A 22750-nucleotide genomic window follows, 5' to 3' on the forward strand; every position below is an offset into this window, starting at 1 on the left:
CGCCCATCCAATTTTTCTTCTCCTCTTCTGATTTTTTCTCTCAGTTTCTCCTTCAATTGGTGTCAAGACAAGGCTGTCAGGTCTTTTCTCACCTTCGTACTTGACTATCTTTCTCTCTCTGACTGTACTGAGAAACCCTTTAAATTCCTGAACTTCTCGTTTTGATCGAAGACACTCATGGGTCTTTCTGCCCATTCAGCTGATTCCCAGCATCCTCCTCCAAACCCACATTTCAAAAGTTGTTCTCCTCTGTCCAACTCTCGCATTCACAGAGTGGAACACTCCACACTAGTGACTGGGCTAGAGCTTTATTCAGCTTTGTGCTGATCCTTTTGCACTTCAGTTAGTGGTTGTGCCTCTTGCCGTGTCTAATTAACTGGGATTTCATTCTTGGATGTAATTTTGGTCTTATCATCAAGTTATTAGATGCCGTTACGTCTTTCTCAGTGCAAACAGATGTATCTCCAAGAGACTGTGGGATTTACAATGTCTATTTCATGCAGTTGAATGGACAGGATCACAGATGCACTTAAAAAAAAATTAGACTGCCCAATTATTTTTGTTCCAATTAAGGGGCAATTTGGTGTGGCCAATCAACTTCCCTGCAGATCTTTGGGTTGTGGGGGTGAGACCCATGCAGACATGGGGAGAATGTGCGAACTATACACAGACAGTGACCTGGGGCTGGTTTCGAACCCGGGTCCTCGGCGCCGTGAGGCAGCGGTGCTAATCACTGTGCGACTGAAGTGCTGCCTGTCACAGACACATAGCGCTGGATTCTCCGCTCCCGATGCCGAAATCACGTTCGGCATGAGGGCGGAGAATTCCCGATGATGCAAAATCGGGGACGGCGCCACTTTTGCGCTGCTCGGCCCCCTGAATAGCTCTGCACTCTAGGAATATGTCGCGCCACGTTGCCGCGCGATGCTCTGTCCCCGACCGGTTGAGTTCCCGAAGGCGTGGGACACATCTGGTCTCATCCGTCGTGAACTTAGCGTGGTGGCTGCGGACTCAGTACAGAACCGCTACAGTCGGGGGAGGGCCGATCCGCGGGTAGGGGGACTTCATTTGGGGCTATGGGCACTGTGGGCGGGTGGTCTGGGGCATGCGAGTGGCCGAAGGGGGGTACTATTTTTGTGGTCCGGGTCCACGGGCTGAGTCCGCCATGAAGCACGTGGCGGCCGCTGCCATGCGCATGCACGGCCACGGATCCGGAAATGCTCAGGGCTGTATTGGCAGCAAGAGCTAGGATGTCTATGCTGCCTCCCTGCTAGCTCCCAGCAAAACAACAAATTGGTGGCCATTTTACCCCAGTTTTCCTGGCGTAAGCCACCACTGTTTTCACACTGGCGAGGGGACTGAGACTCCCAAACAGAGAATCCAGCCCATAATCTCCAACTCTCTCACAACCTGTAGGACGCTCCTTAAAACTTTGAGATTGGGGTCAACTGTTCTAATATCTCCGATGTGACGGTGTCAGATTTTCTTCTGAGGAGATGAGAAATGAGGGAGCGATTTCCAAAGCTTAGGGTCCAGGCAGCTGTCATGTGAGAGTACCTTTAAGAAATGGATGCTTAAGCAATGTACCGTTAAGAAATGGAGCAGCTCATATTACTGAGGTGATGTCAGAGGGAGGGGGAGCTGAGCTCACTTCTGCTTTTAGTTTCAGTTTGAGCGAGAGCAGCTGAAAAGTGCCTGGCTGGTTTTCTGTGAGTTGTTTGAAAGGAGAAAGCCAGTTTTGAGGAAAAGAGCTTGGGTGTGTCTGTGTTTGCAGTGAGCTGTATCTGCTGTGATCTCTGCCATGAAAGACTATCTCTGAGTCATTTGGGTGATTTAAACTCATAATAGTTAATGTCTTTAACCTGATGTGTTTCTGTTGTTAAAGGTGAAGTCTTTTGGAGGTTTGAAGGAACATTCTGAGGGATTATTTAGTGTTGTATTATTTTCGGGGTTATCTTTGAAGTAAGGGAGTGTTAAGTGATCAAATGTTTATTCAAAAGGTTAAGTTGAATTCATGGAATAAACATTGTTTCGTGTTTAAAAACCCATGTGTCCATATTGTAACACCACACCCGGAGAACAAGCCGTGTGCTTCAAAAGCAACAATCCATTAAAGGGAGAGATTGTTTGAACTCCATGATACATTTTGGGGTTCTGAAAACGGCACTCCCATAACACAGCTCTGAGCACGACTGCCATTGGTGGGGCAACAGAAACATGAGGATGGCCAAGAGGCTGGAATTGGAGGAGCATGGAGATCTTGGAGGGTTGTGGGATGTGGGGATGAGCTTCTGATTCTCCTCTGTTCCTGTTCCAGATCCCCCACAGGAGACGATGGTGTCCATCAGCAGACCCTCAAGTGGAATAAGGGAGGGAAACAGTATCACATTAACCTGCTCTAGTGAAAGTGTCCCACCGATATCCCATTACACCTGGTTCAGGATCGAGGGGAACACCAGCATCCAGTTAAACACAAGTAGCCGCACTCTCTCCTTCACTTCTGTAACACGGGAGAATGATGGAAGTTTCTACTGCACAGTGAGGAACCCACTGGGTAACAGCACCTCCAACATTACCCACCTGGATGTGGAATGTAAGCATTTAACACCATCTGTCTCTTACTTGCTGTAGTTTAGCATAACTAGTATAATCCTTGTTGCTTTTTTGACCTTGTGCCTTTCAGAGATACATAAGGAGTTATTATAACAGTGAAGCTCAGAGGATATGTTAGATTTTTGAAGAAGTACCCTAAAGGAGGAGAGCGATATAAGTTGACAGATTTATCTGGGCATGGGTGCCCAGGGGGTGGAGGGGGGAGAGGAGGAAGGGAGATTAGGGTTTACGGCCCCAGTTAGCTGAAAGGATGCTTACGAAGCTGGAATTGGATGAGGTTCGGGTCTGGGAGTAGGTTACAGAGAAACGGAGGATTCAAGGGGCTGGATGAGGAGCATAAATGTTAAGAGTTGTCAGGAAAGGTGAACGTTAAAGAGATCAAGACTGTTGAAGGGGCTGAATTAGGCTGCAGAGGTATCAAGTGTTATTGGGCTGGAGCAAGTCACAGAGACAGAGAGAGTAGTAGAGCCTGAAGGTGATGACAGAGAAACAGAGGATGTTTAAGTGCTGGAGTGGGTTACAGACATAGGTGTGGTGATCGTAGATCTGAGTAGATGCAATACAACTGAGCAAGCACTAGAGGGAGCACAGGAGAGCTATATATACACAGGGACAGGAAGTGACGACACACTTCACGGAAGGCAGAACTCATAGCAGGACAGACACACAAACAGGCAGCATTTGAGGTAGCCGTAAGTTAAGGTCTGAAGGGAGAACAAATTCACAATAAAGCATCTTCTCCACATTTGAGACTACGAGCTTTATTCAGACACGAGGAACAACACATGGTACCAAGGAGTGACTTCAGACGCTTACTACAGGACAACTCAGCTGCAGATACAGAAAGAACAAAATGGCATGGAAATCTCCTACTGGACATTCGACTTGGGAAGACATCGCTAATTCGAGGATGTAGCTTGGATACCCACCTCAGCTGGACATGACTGGCAATGTAAGAAATGTCTGGAAAATGTTTAAACAATGGTTCGATTTATATATCATAGCTAATGATGTAGCAGCAGCCTGAGACGAAATTAAAATAGCAAAGCTCATCGCAGGACATGAAGCTAGGAAAGTATATAATGGATTTAAATACTCAAAAGATGAAGACAGCAACAGCTTACAAACAATACTAAACAAATTTGAAGAGTACTGTAAGAAATTTGAACAGCACGGTATGCTCAGAGGCCAAACTGCACAGAGACTGAGTGATGCAAAACTCAAACAATCAAAATCAGAACAGAAAGGGTTCAGTCAAGAAAAGTAAAGATCAAAAAGAAGAAATAACTTGAATTTTTCACAAAGCCAAAATGCTGAAATCCAGTCCAAATCGAAAGGAAAAGGTAACTTACAACTTTCAGAAAGAAAAAACGCTGAAATCCACGATAAAATGGCGTCGGACCACATTTTGCAGTCTCGGGCAGACAAAGAACTACAAACTGCGTCTGCGCATGCGCAGGACACGGAAGCCGCGCATGCGCAGTTACAATCACCCGTTTTGCGTTCTGCGCATGCGCAAGCTGCGCATGCGCAGTTTAAAAAAGTTTGCATTGCTGATCGTTATGCACATGCGCAAGCCGCGCATGCACAGTGCACACAAAACCGCACAGTGAAGGAAGGTCGATTTGCGCATGCGCAGTTGATTCATACGCATGATGTCACGAGCGTCATGACGTCTGAACATCCGGACCACGCCTACTTAAAAGGGAAATGCCCGGAAATTGAAAACAAAATACTTAAAGCTGTAAAACCAAATTTTCTTGCCTCAGAACACAAAAAAACGCCTGAACTTAAACCAGCAGTTAAAAACAACTCGCACAACACCCTGGAAAAAGCAGTCTGCACCACCCAAAGTGAAGAGATCAAAAAGAAATCAAAAACAACAAAAGATGATTTGTTTTTCGAAGAATACTACTCAGACATGGCTGAGTTATTCGGATATGCTTATCACAGCATCAGCGACACGGTCGCAACGTTCAACACAAATCTACTCGTGGTAGATTAATCCAACCAAGGTGATTTGGTTTTCGAAGAATACTACTCAGACATGGCTGAGTTATTCGGATATGCTGATCACAGCATCAGCGACGCGGTCGCAAAGCATAACACGAATCAACTCGTGGTAGATGAATCCAACCAAGATGATTTGGTATTGGAAGAATACTACTCAGACATGGCTGAGTTATTCAGATATGCTGATCACAGCATCAGCGACACGGCCGCAAAGCTCAACACGAATCTACTTGTGGTAGATGAATCCAACACCATGGTGCCATAGCAGATCGTCGATACATTGGATGACAGCAATGCCCAAGAAGAAGACGACGCCACGCAGAGAGCACAGAAAGACTCCACACAGAGAGCGATGACAGGCTCCACAGTGCGAGTGATGAAAGACTCCAAAAGGGAAGCAAGCAAACACTCCCTGGCGAACACCATGCATGAACAAGACCATGAAGGTCAACCCGCTGTATCTGAGCAACCGCAAGCAGACTATGAAAGTCTACCAAGCTCACATAATCAAAAAGAAGACACTGTACATCTACCCACTGCATGCGAAAACAGTGACAAGGTGATCACACTCGACATACAGGAGGTACAGGATCAGAGCGAGACTGACAGTTCGCAGCTTGTCTGTACAGAAGCACAGAGTCAGGCCACCCAAGAATCCAGAGAGACAACGCCAATGGAAACCATGCAGACTTTGACTCCAGAAGAGGAGCACCAAGAGTCCAGTGAGACCACGCCAAAAGAAAGCATGCAGATTTTGACTCCAGAAGAGGAGCACCAAGAGTCCAGTGAGACAACATCAACAGAAACCATGAAGATTTTGACTCCAGAAGAGGAGCGCCAAGAGTCCAGAGAGACCACGTCAAGTGAAATCATGCAGATTTTGACTCCAGAAGAGGAGCACCAAGAGTCCAGAGAGACCACGTCAATTGTAATCATGAAGATTTTGACTCCGGAAGAGGAGCACCAAGAATCCAGAGAGACCGCGTCAAATGAAATCGCAAAGAATTTGACTCCAGAAGAGGAGCACCAAGAAAGCAAAGACAAGGAATCAAATCCTCGACAAATGACTGATGTCACCAGCATCGATGCAACATCAGATCATTCTCACCATTCTCGAGACGAAACGTTCAATGCAACAGATTCCACAAAGGACACTCGCACCAATAACTGTGACAATGACTCAAATTATCTACACGGGACACTCATTGAGCATAACAAGAAAAACAAAAGCCAAAAGAAGCACAGCAGAAACGAGAACAACAACAGCAAGAACAAAAGCAACATGCAGCGCGACAAGAACAACAAAAATCGCAAGAAGCACTGCAGAAACAAGAACAACAACAGCACCAACAAAAACTACAAGCACAACGACAAAAACTACAAGAAGAACAACAAAACCAACAAGAAGCATAACAAAGATAGCGACAACAACAAAGACAGAAACGACAAAAACAGCAACAAGAACGGCAACGAAAACAACAAAGACAGGAACGACAGAAACAACAGCAATGAAACAACGACTTGTACAAAATGGTACAACTCTGCACATGAAGGACAATGCCACAGCACACTGCAAAACAATGACAAGACTACAAACATGCCATGGGATGACAATGAATCGCACAAACTCACATCTGCTCCAGAACAAGCAAGCACACCAGCTTTCAAGGCAGATGACATAATAAATCAATACCACAAGCACAGAAAAAAGTCCATGTCAGTCAACATCAGTGGTTCGACCATGCAAACATCTCGGGATGACGCATTGGGTACTTAAAATAACAAGGAACACCAACAACATTCACAACGGAGTTGCAATATCAATATCACCACGTCAACAACAACAAAAGAAAAAAACTCTGAACAAATTCATCAAGTTTCGACTCATAAATGTTTTTACTGAGTGGACTCATAAATATAAATTGGATTTGTAAAATATGCAATAGCACCATCACTTGTATAGATCCACATATCATAAGTAACTGTTTTGTACAATTTTCCTTAACGATGTACAAAAAATATGTAAAGCAAAAACGGGGGATGTGGTGATCATAGATCTGAATAGATGCAATACAACTGAGCAAGCAGTAGAGGGAGCACAGGAGAGCTATATATACACAGGGACAGGAAGTGATGACACATTTCACGGAAGGCAGAACTCGTAGCAGGACACAGACACACAAGCAGGCAGCATTTGAGGTAGCCGTGAATTAAGCTCTGAAGGGAGAACAAATTCACAATAAAGCATCTTCTCCACATTTGAGACTACGAGCTTTATTAAGACTCGAGGAACAACACAATAGGGAGGGGACAAAGAGGGATATTGTAATGGGAGCAAATGCTGTTCAGTGAACAACAGGGTGTGATGAGTAAACGGGACTTGGTATGAGTTAGGAAACGGGCAACAGAGTTTGGGATGTGCTAAAGTTCATGGAGGTTGGAAGATGGGAGACCGGGCAGGAGAATATTGGAATATTCCAATCTGGAAGTAACAAATGCACCAATGAGTGTTTCAGTGTCAATTTTCTATCGTACACTCTTAACTTTGTTACTAAGTGTCCCATTGTTGTCATTTCCTCCTTAGATGAGCCAGATATTTCCCAGGAGTCAAAGTGCTATCAGCAGTCAGAAGGGGTCACCTGCTTTTGTGTGTCCAATTCCAATCCACCTGGAGTCCTCACCTGGCACCTGCCTGCTGCCAACATTAGTGATGACCAAACACACAAACATGTTGTGTCACGTTCGGTCAGAGATGGGCATCTGGTGAATGGCTCCCTGATCCTGACGGGACTCCACAATGAGGAGGAAGTGACGGCATCCTGCTTGGTTCGAAACCCACATGGGGAAGCCATGTTCAAGGTGTATCTGTGGGCCAAAGGTGAGAGAATTGTTTGGGATTGATCTCCGCTCAGCTAGCTTGATCCTTAAACTCGAGAATTTCCTCCCTCACTCACTCCACCAGCACCTTTAAAATATACTTTACAACTAATCTCTTTGACCAAGCTTTTAATCATGTCAACACCTTGGTCAAATTCAATGGTGAGATCAAGATACAAGGGGAGGTGGTGGAGTAGTGGCATTGACATTCAACTGGTGATCCAGGCACCCAGGGTAATGCTAAGGGGACTGGGGTTCAAATTCCATCACACCAGATAGTAACATTTGAATTCAATGAATATCTGGAAATAAAGTGTAGAGATAATCTGAAACCATTGTTGTGTTGTAAAGTGCCCTTTACGGAAGGAAATCTGCCATCTTTACCTGGCTTGTCCTATTGTGACTCCAGATATTGATTCTTAAATTCTGGCCCAGCCAGTGATGCCCACAACCGATGAATGGATTTTTTAAAAAGCATTTCTTCACACAAAGGCAAATGGAAATCTGGTAATCTCTCCCATCCCAAAACAGCTATTGCATTGAAAACGACTATTTTCAAAGTAGGATTTAATCCCCTGGGCTTTCAAGGGTTAACAAGTAATTGGATCACATTTTCAAGATATTAATGAGAACAGATAGGGGTTGATTGAGAGAAAGTATTTCTTCAGGGAGTCTTGGACGAAAAAGCTGAAACTAAAAATGTGAGGCATATTTTTCAGGCGGGAAATCAGGAAAACCTTTGACACTCAAAGGGTGGGAGAAATCTGGAACTTCTTTATCCAAACTAAAATCAATATTCGATCAAATAGTTAATTTTAAATCTGAGTTTGTCAGATTTTTTTGGAAACAGAAGACAGTAAGGGAAATTTGGCCATTGGTGATTCTTGGAATCCCCACAGTGCAGGAGTCAATTCAGCCCATTGAGTCTGCATCAACTTTCCGAAAGAGCACTCTATCTAGATCCACTCGCCCGCCATATCTCCACATATTGATCATGGCCAATCCACCTATCCTGCACATCTTTGGACTGTGGGGGGAAACCGGAAAGCCTGGAGGAAAATCACGCAGGCATGGGAAGCACGTGCAAACTCAACACAGCCACCCAAGGCCAGAATCGAACCTGCATACCTCTCACTGTGAGGCAGCAGTACGAACCACTGTGCCATCAATCACAGAATAAGGTGATAGATCAGCCATGATCTCAATGAATAGTAAATCCAGTAATGGCAGAGGGGCTGAATGGCCTCTTCCTGTCCTGTGATCCTTCCTATGGTCCAATGTGTTAAGGGTCAATCTTTTTACAGAGTGGACAGTGATAAACTGGAGCTTGACTTGATATTACATCGAAAAATATTATATATATAAATGTTACATATATTACATTGAGATGGAAGATTTCAATTCATAAATTGCTTAGACAGTCTCGAAACACTCCACAGTCAATTACATCATTTCAAAATGTGGTCACTGCTGTAATTTAGGAAACACAGCTAATGATTTTTGCACAGCAAGATCCCACAAACAACAGTGCGATTGTGATCTGATCATTATTTTAATGAGATTGGTTGATGCATCCCGAGAGATTCCATACATTTGGTCATCATTGCCCCTTCAGCAAAGCAAACTTTCCATCTTTTCCCGATCTGGGATGTATCCGTGACTCCAGTCTGAAATAGCAACATGGTTATTTTTTAACTCCCCTCCAAACTGGTCTCTAAGTGGTTCAGGAGGAAGGTCGCCCTCCAGATTCACAAGGAGAAACTGGGATTGGACAACAAATATAGGCATTGCTCGTGAATGAGTATTTACAAAATTGAGTGGAGGCATTGTTGCTCGAGATACATTGTAGCATCATTCTAAAAGTGCAGTGCAGTAATTAAAGGCTGTTTTTACAGGTAGAAACTCTAATAAATGGACAGTAGGATTGCTCACAGCTGGGATCATACTGAGTGTATTTGTGGTTGGAATCTTAATCTTCTTGAATGTGAGGAAGTAAGTATGAAAGTTAAACTTGATATATTTTGAAATATTTACTTCAACATTTGTTCCTCAAGTCAGTGATTCTATCCTTTGAGGTTAGAGTCATACAGCTCTCCTATAAGCAGTTTATTTGTCCCTCATGATCTGGAGTGCATCTTTCATTGTCCTGTATTCAAACAAATACTAATAAGCTGTTCAAATCTGAAGGCGTTGCCTGACAGAGTGATAGAAGCAAATTAATTCTGAACTTTCAAAAGGGAATTGGATAAATATTTGAAAGGGAAAAAATTGCAGGGTTATGGGGGAAAAAGCAGGACTGGAGAGGAAGAAATGTTGCAATATTGTGGTGAGATAATACATGGATTTATGCACTGTACTAGAAACAAGGCACCAATAACTTGTGGTGAATTGGGAAACACATTGTGGATTCATTTTTTTAAAAAATAATTTTTATTGAAAAATGTTGTATTTATATAACAACGAACAGCAATAAAATACCAACAATAACAATAACAATAACAATCATAAACATTCGCCCAACCTCAATGAACAACAAAACATATTAACAACAAAGTAAATTAACACAATATTAAGTTAAATAACCATAGAAAAAATAGAAAAAATAAAGAACAACCCCCGGTTGCTGCTGCTATTGACCAAGATACTTATCTTTGAGTCAGAAAGTCCAGAAAAGGCTGCCATCGTTTATAGAACCCTTGTACTGATCCTCTCAGGGCAAGTTTGACCCTCTCCAATTTTATAAATCCCGCCATGTCACTGATCCAGGACTCCACACTTGGGGGCCTCGCATCCTTCCACTGCAGCAAGATCCTCCGCCGGGCTACTAGGGACGCAAAGGCCAAAACACCGGCCTCTTTCGCCTCCTGCACTCCCGGCTCCGCTGCAACACCAAAAATCGCGAGTCCCCAACCTGGTTTGACCCTGGATCCAACCACCCTCGACACCGTCCCCGCCACCCCCTTCCAGAATTCTTCCAGTGCCGGGCATGCCCAGAGCATATGGGCATGATTCGCTGGACTCCCCAAACACCTGGTGCACCTGTCCTCACCCCCAAAGAACCTACTCATCAGAGTCACAGACATATGGGCCCGATGCAGCACCGTAAATTGGATGAGACTAAGCCTTGCACATGAAGAGGAAGAGTTAACCCTCTCCAAGCCATCCGCCCAAGTCCCATCTTCTATCTGCTCCCCTAGCTCCCCCTCCCATTTAGCCTTCAGCTCCTCCACTGACGACTCCTCCACCTCCTGCATTACCTTATAAATGTCAGACACCTTCCCCTCTCCGACCCACACCCCCGAAAGCACTCTGTCCATCGTCCCCCACGAGGGCAGCAAAGGAAATTCCTCCACCTGTCGCTTAGCAAACGCCTTTACCTGCAAGTATCTGAACATGTTCCCTTGGGGGAGCCCAAATTTATCTTCCAATTCCCCCAGGCCCGCAAACCTCCCGCCAATAAACAGGTCCCTCAATTTGCTGATGCCCACCCTATACCACCCCCTAAATCCTCCATCAGTGTTCCCCGGGATGAACCGATGATTTCCACCTAATGGAGCCTCCATCGAGCCCCCCGTTTCCCCCCTATGTCGTCTCCACTGTCCCCAGATTCTTAGGGTCGCCGCCACCACCGGGCTCGTGGTATACCTCTTAGGAGAGAGTGGCAACGGCGCCGTTACCAAGGCACCCAGGCTCGTACCTCTACAAGACGCCATCTCCATTCTTTTCCACCCCCCCCCCCCCCCCCCCCCACCTCCATCACCCATTTATGCACCATTGACACATTGGCCGCCCAATAGTACCCCAAAAGGTTGGGCAGCGCCAGCCCGCCTCTATCCCTCCCTCGCTCCAGGAAAACCCTCTTCACTCTCGGAGTCCCATGTGCCCACACAAAGCTCAAAATACTGCTAGTCACCCTCCTAAAGAAGGCCCTGGGGACGAAGATGGGCAGGCACTGAAAGAGGAACAAGAACCTCGGAAGCACCGTCATTTTGACGGACTGCACCCTCCCCGCCAACGACAATGGCAACATGTCCCACCTTTTGAACTCCTCCTCCATCTGATCCACAAGCCTGGCGAAATTACGCTTGTGAAGAGTCCCCCAGTCCCTGGCCACCTGCACCCCCAGGTACCTAAAACTCTCACCTGCCCTCTTAAGCGGGAGCCTACAAATTCCCTCCTCCTGGTCCCCAGGGTGCACCACAAACACCTCACTCTTGCCTAGATTTAGTTTATAGCCTGAAAAGGTCCCAAACTCAGCTAGCATCTCCATCACCCCCGGCATCCCTCCCACTGGGTCCGCCACATACAGTAGCAGGTCATCGGCATACAACGACACTCTATGTTCCTCCCCACCCCGCATCAAACCCCTCCACCTTCCTGAAGCCCTCAACGCCATCGCCAATGGTTCGATTGCCAATGCAAACAACAAGGGGGACAGGGGGAAACCCTGCCTGGTCCCTCGGTAAAGCCGGAAGTACTCCGACCTCCTCCCATTCGTGGCCACACACGCCATCGGGGCCTCATACAGTAGCCTCACCCATCTAATAAACCCTTCACCAAATCCAAACCTCCCCAACACCTCCCATAAGTACCCCCACTCCACTCTATCGAAGGCCTTCTCCGCATCCAGCGCCACCACTATCTCAGCCTCCCCCTCAATCGTCGGCATCATGATGACATTCAACAACCTCCGCACATTCGTGTTCAGCTGCCTTCGCTTAACAAAGCCTGTCTGGTCCTCGTGTACAACCCCTGGCACACAGTCCTCTATCCTGGTGGCCAGGATCTTTGCCAGCACCTTGGCATCCACATTAAGGAGAGATATGGGCCTGTACGAACCACACTGCTGGGGGTCCTTGTCCCTCTTTAAGATTAAAGAAATCAGCGCCCGCGACATCGTCGAGGGCAAAGTCCCCCCCTCCCATGCCTCATTAAGTGTCCGCACCAACAGGGGGCCCACTAGGTCCACAAACTTTTTATAAAACTCCACCGGGAACCCATCCGGCCCCGGCGCCTTCCCTGACTGCATCTGCCCAATCCCCTTAACCAGCTCCTGCAGCTCAACATTGTGGATTCATAAAGACTCAGCACCTATGAACAATTGTACAGTTATAAATCTTGAAGTCATCAGAGTTGTGCATGTGAGCTCTGCTCAATGAAAAAGTGAAACTAAGACTGGACCAAACAACAAATTTCCTTTTGCATGATGTCATGATGATATCCCTTAAAGATGTATTCCAACAGCAACCTTTCTTTTTCAGGATACTTCTCCTTCCTTAAGAACTATAATTATTAACAATACATATTTATATTTAGGTATGATTACATAAGTGCATAAACAGATGAATTTGAGTCTCTAAAGCGGAGAGGAAATCAGTCGGTACACGCAGATCTTGTGATGGCTTCTTTCATTTCTCACAGTGATTCGTGAGGTTGTCTATCTTGAATATTGTTCCTAGTTGCATTTGGGATCTTGTCCTCAATGCAGTAAGACTATAAGGTGATTCAGGAGCTGGAATGGATCTGATTTGTCCTCAGTTATACCTCACCATTGCGCCTCTATGTGTAATTACGTCATTGGACCTTGGTTCTGAACAAATCCTTGTCAGGGGCTGGTTTAGCTCACAAGGCTAAACCACTGGCTTTTAAAGCAGACCAAGCAGGCCAGCAGCACGGTTCGATTCCCGTACCAGCCTCCCCGGACAGGTGCCGGAATGTGGCGACTAGGGGCTTTTCACAGTAACATCATTGAAGCCTACTCGTGACAATAAGTGATTTTCATTTTTCATTTAATTTCATTTCATTTTCACCTCGGCTGGTTTCCACGTACCTTCTGTGGGATCCTGAATCTGAAATTGTTGCCCCAATTGTATACCTGGCAATTATGTACCTGCATTATCTTTGTGCCCGTTGGTCATCTTCTATTGCAGTTATAACGGTTCTGCTCCAGTTCTCAGTGAATATAATGGGTAAGAATAGGTATATCAATAATCACTGGTCTGCCAAACATGAGCTCTGTCAGTGATGGAACAGTCGCAATCTCAGATGTAACATGACAACATATAGATTTTGTCTGACTACTTTTGAGAATTAGGGATTTCACTAAGTGAATCATTCAATAGCCAGGCCTCGGGTGATGAGAAGTAGTGTGATTTATACTCCACTTCCAATCATACCAATAAATTGCGACTGTTACCTGAAATGATATCACAAGACACACCAAATTATATGAAAGTAGCACTTGGAGATTGTGTAACAGTTCTGCTTGATGTAATGTTGAACATTTGAGGTATTTGGTTGAGTAGTCGACCTTGATGATGGAGACAGTGTCACGAACATGAGAGAGATGCAATTTTGGACCAAGGATGGGTAGGAACTTTATGTCGAATCAATGATTCTTGTCAGATTAAAATGAGTGGCCAGTTATGTTTTTCTCTTTTTGGCTGGCGGGGACAGGATGGGCTGAAAGGCCTCTTTCTGTGATGCAACTTCTCTATGGTTCTATGGATTGTTTTTAATGTGGGGTCACATAAAACTGATAGACCTGCAATTGTCAGGCCTTTAGTTTCCATGTGTGACACCCAGGAAGATTGATTGTATTTGCACTCCAGGATGATGGAACCCGCACATGGAATTAGTGAACTATTGTATGCTGAAAGTTACACCGCTGTATTTTAGAATTCGCAGGGAAAGGATGTTAGCACTTGCCCCCTGTCAATCTTGGCCAATCATGAGTAATAAACAACTTTGTAAGGACAGAATCTTGGCAAACACTTTGAACAGTTTGACAGCATTTATATTTTCCATGAAATTGATGATGTGAAATGTGTTCATTGTCTCCCCGTGCACACACCGGGCGGGATTCTCCCCTACCCGGCGTGGGGAATTCTCCGCACCTTTGGGGGCTAGCCCCGCGCCGGAGCGGTTGGCACCAGAAGACTGGCGCAAAAAAACCGGCGCCAGCGGCCTTTCAGGCCCGCCGCCCGGCAGCGGGGCTGGCCGAAAGGCTTTCGCCGGTCGGCGCATGCGTCGGCCAGCTGCCGCTGACGTCACCACCGGCGCATGCGCGATGTGGGTTTCTCTTCCGCTTCCGCCAAGAGTGCACCCAGGGCACTGGCCCGGAGTCTGGGGGGCCCTGATCGCGGGCCTGGCCACCGTGGGAGCACCCCCCCGGGGTCCGATCGCCCCGTGCCCCCCCCAGGACCCCGGGGGCCCGGTCGCGCCGCCGATCCGATCCGGCCGCCACCAGAGGTGGTTCAAACCTCAGCAGTGAGAGAGGCCTCCCAGCGGCGGGACTTCGGCCCATCGCGGGCCGGAGAATCAACGCAGGGACCTCGCCGATCAGCGGGGCGTGATTCCCGCCACCACCACTTCCCGGGTGGCGGAGAATCTCTGCCACGGCGGGAGCAGAATTTTCCGACCCTGGCGATTCTCCGACCCTGCTGGGGGTCAAAGAATTTCGCCCACCATCATTATTTTCTGTTTTGTCAGTTACCTCATGTATACGTTTCTGATGGTATAGCAGACGGTCGTTCTTATTACCTGTCGGTACCCATCATGAACAATCTGCTTGGATCAGTGTATGGTCCTTTGTCGCTGCATCAGCATTTTCATCAATGCACTGTCATTGTCAAAAGCCCTTTCTGCATCATTCCTTGCAGAGTTGATGAAAAGTTGGAAATTCCTTGGTGCAGACAGGAAGTCGCACCTATCACATGCCTTGCTGGGTTTGGGTGTTCTAGTGAGTGTGTCATGAATTAGGGTTTTGCTTTGGATCTGCAAGCTTTGTCAGTTTGCGAGGATCGCTTCTGTTATGACACCCCGGGCTAGTTCACAGTCAATTCAAGTCCCACAGGCCCTGGAGTCCCAATTTAAGTGAATTAACCAATAATTTATGTGTTTTCATGAGATGTGTGAACCTTGACTGCTCCAATGGCTTACAGGCACCAGATTTGTAAGTAAAACATTTAAAAAAACTATTTATCTATAATAAGAGATAAACAGGTCATGGAAACAATAGAATAATGGTGTACTAATCTAACTACTTCCCAAACCCCGCCCCACCCACCACCCAGACACACACAATAGACATGGTCGGGGAGGAAAGGTTAAAAAATAACAGGGATTAAAAGGACCAAGATGAATCTTTGCTGCTGAGTTGGTAGTCCTTGTAGTCAGCGATCTTGAAGTCATTGGTTGGTTTGGATCTTTTTGAATGTGCCTTCAATTAAACCTTGTGGGCGGCAGGACTACTCTGGAGTCACTTTCACTTGTACAGGCCTCCACCAGAATGATTTAGTCTCACTGAGATAGAGTTCTCTAACTGAGAGTTTGCAGAAAGTTCACCGTCCACTCTGCCTTTCAGCTGCTTGTCTGGTCTTTGTGCAGGGTTTTCCGCTGCGGTATAGAGAGAGGGAAAAGGGCCCGGACTTCAGGACCCTTTTTGGATTCTCAGGAGAGATTATCAGCCTTGGCGTTTCCCAGACTATCTCACAAAGGTTTGAACTTGCACAGGCCCGGCTGGATAGAGAATGCTTGCAGCATTTAAATCAGGAGTTAAAACCTTGACAGGCCTGGCTGGATAGTGAATCCTTTCAGCTTTTAATCAGGAGTTAAACCTTCACAGGACTGATAGAGTGTCCAAACCAGCTCACTCCAGCCGAGCTATCAGAGGGAGAAGTTCCAGCCTTTTTGGGAGAGATATTTAACAGGTACCGGAATTGCAGAAGAGGGGTTGGCTGCCAGCCAAGCCCAACAAAATGACATCACGAGCTATGTCACAGAACACACTGCATCAAGGGGTGTGCCTGGGTCAGTTCAAATAGCAGCTTGCAGCAGGGATTTCAGTTCAAAACCAAACTTCTGTTAGTTTAAAAACAGCCAGCAGGACAAGCCTTAAAAAGGGAACCAGGGTCATGAAAGGATTTAAAAGAGGTTCCTTACACTTTGAATCATAGAATCATAGAATTTATAGTGTCGGAGAAGGCCGATCGGTCCATCAAGTCTGCACCGAGCCTTGAAAAGAGCACCCCACTTAAGTCCACATCTTACATCCACCCTTGAGTAGCTGTTTGATGCTATACTTTTGGGATTGTCTTTCAGATCTTTCTGAAATACTACTATGAGAGTGGATGTGAATATGACTCAAAGTTCTGTATGTTTTAGAAAAATCACAGGATGCACCCTATTCTGTGTTCCTGCTGACAAAGTGGACTCTGCCAGCAGTTTTCAAAATGACATGAACTCTGTGACAATATAATAATAATCTTTATTGTCACAAGTAGGCTTACATTTACACTGCAATGAAGTTACTGTGAAAAGCCCCTAGTCGCCACATTCCGGCGCTTGTTCAGGTACACAGAGGGAGAATTTAGAATATCTAATTCACTGAACAAGCACGTCTTTTGGGACTTGTGGGCGGACACCCGAGCACCTGGGGGAAACCCACGCAGACACATGGAGAATGTGTAGATTTCACACAGACAGTGACCCAAGCCAGGAATCGAACCTGGGACCCTGGAGCTGTGAAGCAACAGTGCTACCCAAATATGCATATTGTATAGTAAATGAAGGGTTAACAATTTAATGTGTATGCTTCCAACCACTAAATGGTGATCAAGAGCGCACACGTGGATCACGTGATACCTTGATTCTGGGAATAGGTGATTAGGCGGGATAGAGAGTCGTCGTGTTTTCAGAAGCTCTGTAGATAGAATAATAGTCTTTGTGTATCCTGTAATATTCATATCTTAGTAAGTTGGTTCAAACCTAGTTTAGTTGTGTTAATAAATAAGCTTTGTTTGAAACATAGCTTGAAGGTCTTTGTAAGATACTCAACTTCAAGTCATCATCATCTACAAAGCAAAGAACATCACAAACTCGGGTTGATGAATACAGTTTAGCCAGTTTATAAGTTTTCCAATGGGAATCCATTAACTCCTCTTCTGTTAATCCTGACGTGTTCTGCCTGTGTAGTCCTTCGCTCCCAATTGCTAAGTCAATTGTAAGGCTTGCTTGTCTGGTTCAGACACACCTGAATCAAGAAACCATAGCTCTGTTCGCTACTAAGACATTTTAAATTTGGATAGTAGGTCGGCTGTTTCCCAATTTAAACTCTGGATTTTAATTGACATTTTGACAATACCTCTTTAACCTTCCTTCCTTTATAGTAACTGGGAGAGTGTTACTGCAGCCGCTTTCACATGTTTTCCGAAGCTGTGTCCATGAAAACTAATTGTGGTGGGAACACACCACCCAGTAATTGCGACTTTGCTTCTCAATTCAAACTATTGTTCAGGAACTCTTGAAGCCGACCATTATAATCGTAACCTTTCCCGGCTCAGGATTTTATGACTGTCTTTTTCTTCGACTCAGAGACTCATAGAATTTACAGTGCAGAAGGAGGCCATTTGGCCCATCGAGTCTGCACCAGCCCTTGGAAAGAGCGCCCCAACTAAGCTCACATCTCCACCCTACCCCGTAATCCAACTGAACCGTTTGGACACCAAGGGGCAATTTAGCATCTTTGGAATGTGGGAGGAAACTGGAGCACCCAAAGGAAACCCACGCAGACACAGGGAGAACGTGCAGACTCTGCAAAGATAGTGACCCAAGCCGGGAATCAAACCCAGGTCCCTGGTGCTGAGAGGCAGCAGTGCTAACCACTGTGCTACCGTGCCACTCTCCCTTGCTCGTTATTGATCTGGCTCACACCCTCATCACTCGCCTTTACTGACTGAGTTAACCTGGTGCTGGGTCTCTGGACGTGCTGTCCACTCATGGAACTGGGCAGGCTCAACAGGAGGGATTCATCTACTGACCAGCTCTTTACTTGAGCACATGATCGGTGCTGTGTCTCTGAAACTTTTCTGCACAGACACCATGCTACGTTTGCAACACTCCGACACCGTGACTTCGTTGAGGACCGAGCAAAGCCTTCTCATGCCATGAAGGATAATCTAAGACTGATCACCATGATGTACCTATTCTTAAGCTTGTTGCAATCTGTTTTACGAGCACCAATTATCATGTCGCGTTTATCTAATGATATGATAGGGCTTATTTACTGTACAAGCACAAGGCACCAATCACTTTTAAGGGATTTCGTAAGCATGTTATGAATTAATTTATTAAGACGAGGCACATGAGGGAAGTTATAGATCAGGAGAAAGGTGAAGACATCAGAGCTGTGGGTGTGTGCACTGCTCAAAGCAAAAGTGAACCTCCGACTGGATCACATGGCACACTTCCCTTCTCGTGATGTCAAGTTTTTATCGCTTAAAGACAAATCAAAAACAAGAGACATTTCAGAAGTTTGTGTAATGTTACAGTGGGCTCTGTGTCTGTGCCGCACTGACTGTCTGATATATAATAACCACAGTGTGATATTGTATTATTGCAGGATAAAGACATTGAATAAGGAAAGAGGTTCAGAAACCAAAGATCTTTCATTGAGTACCAGACCAGTCCCTGTGAAGCACCAGGTACAGAAACTGTTTACATTCACTACAAAGCTTCTGTCTCAGTATGTAGATAATACGTATCCCAGATCCCCAGTGGGATACCCACAGATTCCTACCTGTGCTGTCATCAATGATTAGCATGTCTCTCTCTCCCTTTCTTTCCCTCTCTGACTCTTTATCACTCTCTCTCTCTGAGTCAGAGGGCTCAGAGTGTCGTCCGCATTCAAGTGAGTGTTCTAAATTGGCATCCAGCAGAGCCACAACCAGGTGAGCGTCACATTCATGGTGGATGTGTACTGAGTGCAAACCCCACACAGCCACCCAATGCCGGAATTGAACTCGGAATTGAACCTGGGTCCCTGGCGCTCTGAGACAGCAGTGCTAACGCCTATGCTACCATGCCGCCCTGTCGGAGGATCAGTACTGAGGAAGTGCTACACTGTCGGAGGGTCAGTACTGAGGGTGCACTGCATTGTTGGAGGGCCAGTACTGAGGGAGTGCTGAACTATCGGAGGGTCAGTGCTAAGGCAGTGCTGCACTCTTGGAGGGTCAGTACTGAGGGAGGGCTGCTACACTATCGGAGTGTAGGAACTGAGGGAGTGCTGTACTATCAATGAGTCAGTACTAAGGGAATGTTGCATTGTCGGATGGTTAGTACCGATGAAGTGCTGAACTTGCTGGAGCTCAGCACTGAGGGAGTACTGCACTGGCTGAGGATTAGTACTGAGGGATGCTGCACTTTCAGGGGAGGATTGGCACTGATGGAGTAAGTACTGCACTGTCGAGATGCTGCACTGTTGGAGAGGTAGTCTTGAGAGAGTGCTGCATTGTTGCAGGGTCAACACTGAAGGAATGCTGCACTGTCAAAGGGTAATTTGAGATGGAATGTTACACTGTCAGGGACTAGCATTGCACTGTCTTCGGCTCCATCCTACAGTTGAGATGGTAAATGAAGGCTCCAGTTGCCCTATCAGGTTATCATAAAAAGTCAAATGTCCAACAATTTCAAAGGAGCTGCTGAAGGAATGCTACACTGTTGGAGTGTTAGTACTGAGGGGGTGCCACGCAGATGTAGGGTCAGTACTGAGGGAACTCTGACTCTCAGAGGGTCAGTGCTGAGCGAGTGCTGTACTGTCGGAGGATCACTACTGAGGGAGCGCACACTGTTGGAGTGTCAATACTGATGGACTACTGCACTGTCAGTGTCAGTACTGAGGGAGTGCTGCATTGTCGGAGGGTCAGCCTTGAGGGACAGCTACACTGTCAGAGGGTCAGCCAGCACTGAGGGAGTGCTGGACAGTCCAAGGGTCAAAATTGAGAGAGCGTTGCACTGTCAGAGGGTCAGTACTGAGAGTGCGCTGTACTGTCTGATGGTCAGTATTGAGGGAGTGCTGCACTGTCATAGGGTCAGCACTGAGGGAGTCCTGCAATGTCTAAGGGTCAGTACTGAGAGAGTGCTTCACTGTCAGAGCGTCAGTACTGAGGGAGTGCTGCACTGCCAGAGGGTCAGTTCTGAGGGAGCGCAGCACTATCCGATAATCAGCACTGAGGGAGCGCAGCACTATCAGTGGGTCAGTACTGAGGAGCGGATCAGTAATGAGGGAGTGCTGCACTGTCAAGTGTCAGTACTGTGGGAGTGCTGCGGCGTTGGGGCGGGTCAGTACTGAGGGAATGTTGCACCGTCGGACGATAGGACAGATGAGATGCTGCACTGTTGGAGAGCTAGTCCTGAGAGAGTGCTGCATTGTCGCAGGGTCAATACTGAAGGAATGCTGCACTGTCAAAGGGTAATTTGAGATGGAATGTTACACTGTCAGGGACTAGCATTGCACTGTCATCGGCTCCATCTTACAGTTGAAATGGTAAATGAAGGCTCCAGTTGCCCTATCAGGTTATCATAAAAAGTCAAATGTCCAACAATTTCAAAGTAGATCACAGGGGAATTCCTCCCAGTGTCCTTGGACCAACATTTATCCCTCAACCAACATCACTAAAACACATGGCCTGGGTCATTATCGCCTTGTTATTTGTGGGATCTTGCTGTGCTCCTTGGCAGCAACATTTCCAACACCACAGCAGTGACTCAAGTCACAAAACGTCCTTCATTACCTGTGAGTGTGATTTGGAAGTTCTGTGATTGCAAATAATTGTTCTGAAATCTCAGCATTGAGATTGTAATGTAAGACCGACTTAGGGGCAGCACGGTAGTATGGTGGTTAGCATAAATGGTGGGAGGGGATGGCGGGGGTGGGAGGGGGGAGGGGGGGAAGAAGAGTGAGAGAGAAAGAGGGCATGAGAGAATGAGAGACACAGAGAGAAAGAGACAAAGAGAGCATTACAGGTTGGGAGTGAGAGAGGATGAGAGAGAAATAGAGGGTGAGAGACAGACCAAGAGAGGCAGTCTGAGAGACAGACAGCAAGAGAGAGAGATTAGAGAGACATTGAGAGAGACAGACAGAAAGAGAATTGATTGAACAACGACCGTCACTTCTGAGGCTACGCAATAATTTAACCTTATCATTGCCAGTGAATGATGTGAGAATGTCTTGTTTCCATTTCTCTCTAGGGTAAACCGGACATGCTGCTTACTGACCCCGGGAACACAAACAGAGGCACAACTGGAGATGGGAAGACACCAGCTCTCCGTGATCTCTCTGAAGGTCCAATGGGAGGTGATGCTGAATGTGGGAATGCTGACAATCCTGCCGACCTTCTCTATGCGAACATCAACTTCTTGAAGCTGCCCAGTGCTGACGGGACTGTTCACAGGGAAGAGGAGACGGAATACGCACAGATCAGATTCCAGCAGAACTGAGTGTGAAACAGGGAGACGGGCTGTGGACAGCCAGTTTGGTCAAATAGTAATTTTAAAAATATGATGTTGCTCAACTGTTTTTTATCAGTTCTGAGCGTGCTCTACAAATGCTGCAGCTTTTCCCAGGCTGTCAAAGATTGCAATATGCTTATGAAGTGCGCATAATTTTACATCTATTAATACAAGCGATTAGAATGCTCAGTTACACACATTTTGAAAATATCATAATCTACTGAACAATTCCTATCTCCAGAGGATCATGACCTGCTATCACATGCTCATTTCATTATGTAAATTCCTGTGTCTTCATTTGTGGTGGAAGATTCCCATGTAAACATGTCACCCTGGAATTATGTATTTTCGATAATACGAATTCCAGTATTGTGCTTCAAGTGTGGTCTAACCAAGGATTATCGAGATCAGGATTGTGGTCAGTGCTCCAAGTGTGGTCTAACCAAGGATTATCGAGATCAGGATTGTGGTCAGTGCTCCAAGTGTAGTCTAACCAAGGATTATCGAGATCAGGATTGTGGTCAGTGCTCCAAGTGTGGTCTAACCAAGGATTATCGAGATCAGAACTGTGCTCAGTGCTCCAAGTGTGGTCTAACCAAGGATTATCGAGATCAGGATTGTGCTCAGTGCTCCAAGTGTGGTCTAACCAAGGATTATCGAGATCAGGATTGTGCTCAGTGCTCCAAGTGTGGTCTAACCAAGGGATATGGAGATCAGGGGCGGGATTCTACGTTGCCCGACGCCGATATCATAATTGGCGCTCGGGCGGAGAATCTCAATTTACAACCGAATCCGGGGCAGTGCCTGTTTTCGGATGCTCTACTCCCTCCAAAATGGCATCATCAAGGAGTACACCACACTCCATTGGGATGGCATCAGGACATCACCTGAAGACCCTGCCCGATGCTCCGCTCCCAAAGGGCCGAGTTCCTCTTGGTGCAGGACACGTGTGCTCTCA

The 22750-nt window shown here is 46.3% G+C and overlaps 1 protein-coding gene across 2 annotated transcripts in view; it reads left to right on the plus strand.

The window, feature by feature from the left end:
* The window catches only part of LOC119975258 (myelin-associated glycoprotein-like), a 91600-nt gene extending 69650 nt beyond the window's left edge, over window positions 1-21950 (plus strand). For both annotated transcript variants that reach the window (XM_038814947.1, XM_038814948.1), the window contains 5 exons: window positions 2318-2593; window positions 7211-7504; window positions 9399-9495; window positions 18905-18986; window positions 21532-21950. In XM_038814947.1, coding sequence (XP_038670875.1) covers window positions 2318-2593; window positions 7211-7504; window positions 9399-9495; window positions 18905-18986; window positions 21532-21780 — 998 coding nt within the window. In that variant the 3' untranslated portion in view covers window positions 21781-21950. The remainder of the gene's footprint in view (window positions 1-2317; window positions 2594-7210; window positions 7505-9398; window positions 9496-18904; window positions 18987-21531) is intronic.
* The last annotated feature ends 800 nt before the right edge of the window (window positions 21951-22750 follow it).

The sequence above is a fragment of the Scyliorhinus canicula genome, chromosome 12 (genome assembly GCF_902713615.1).
Source record: "Scyliorhinus canicula chromosome 12, sScyCan1.1, whole genome shotgun sequence".
NCBI classification, from domain to species: domain Eukaryota; kingdom Metazoa; phylum Chordata; class Chondrichthyes; order Carcharhiniformes; family Scyliorhinidae; genus Scyliorhinus; species Scyliorhinus canicula.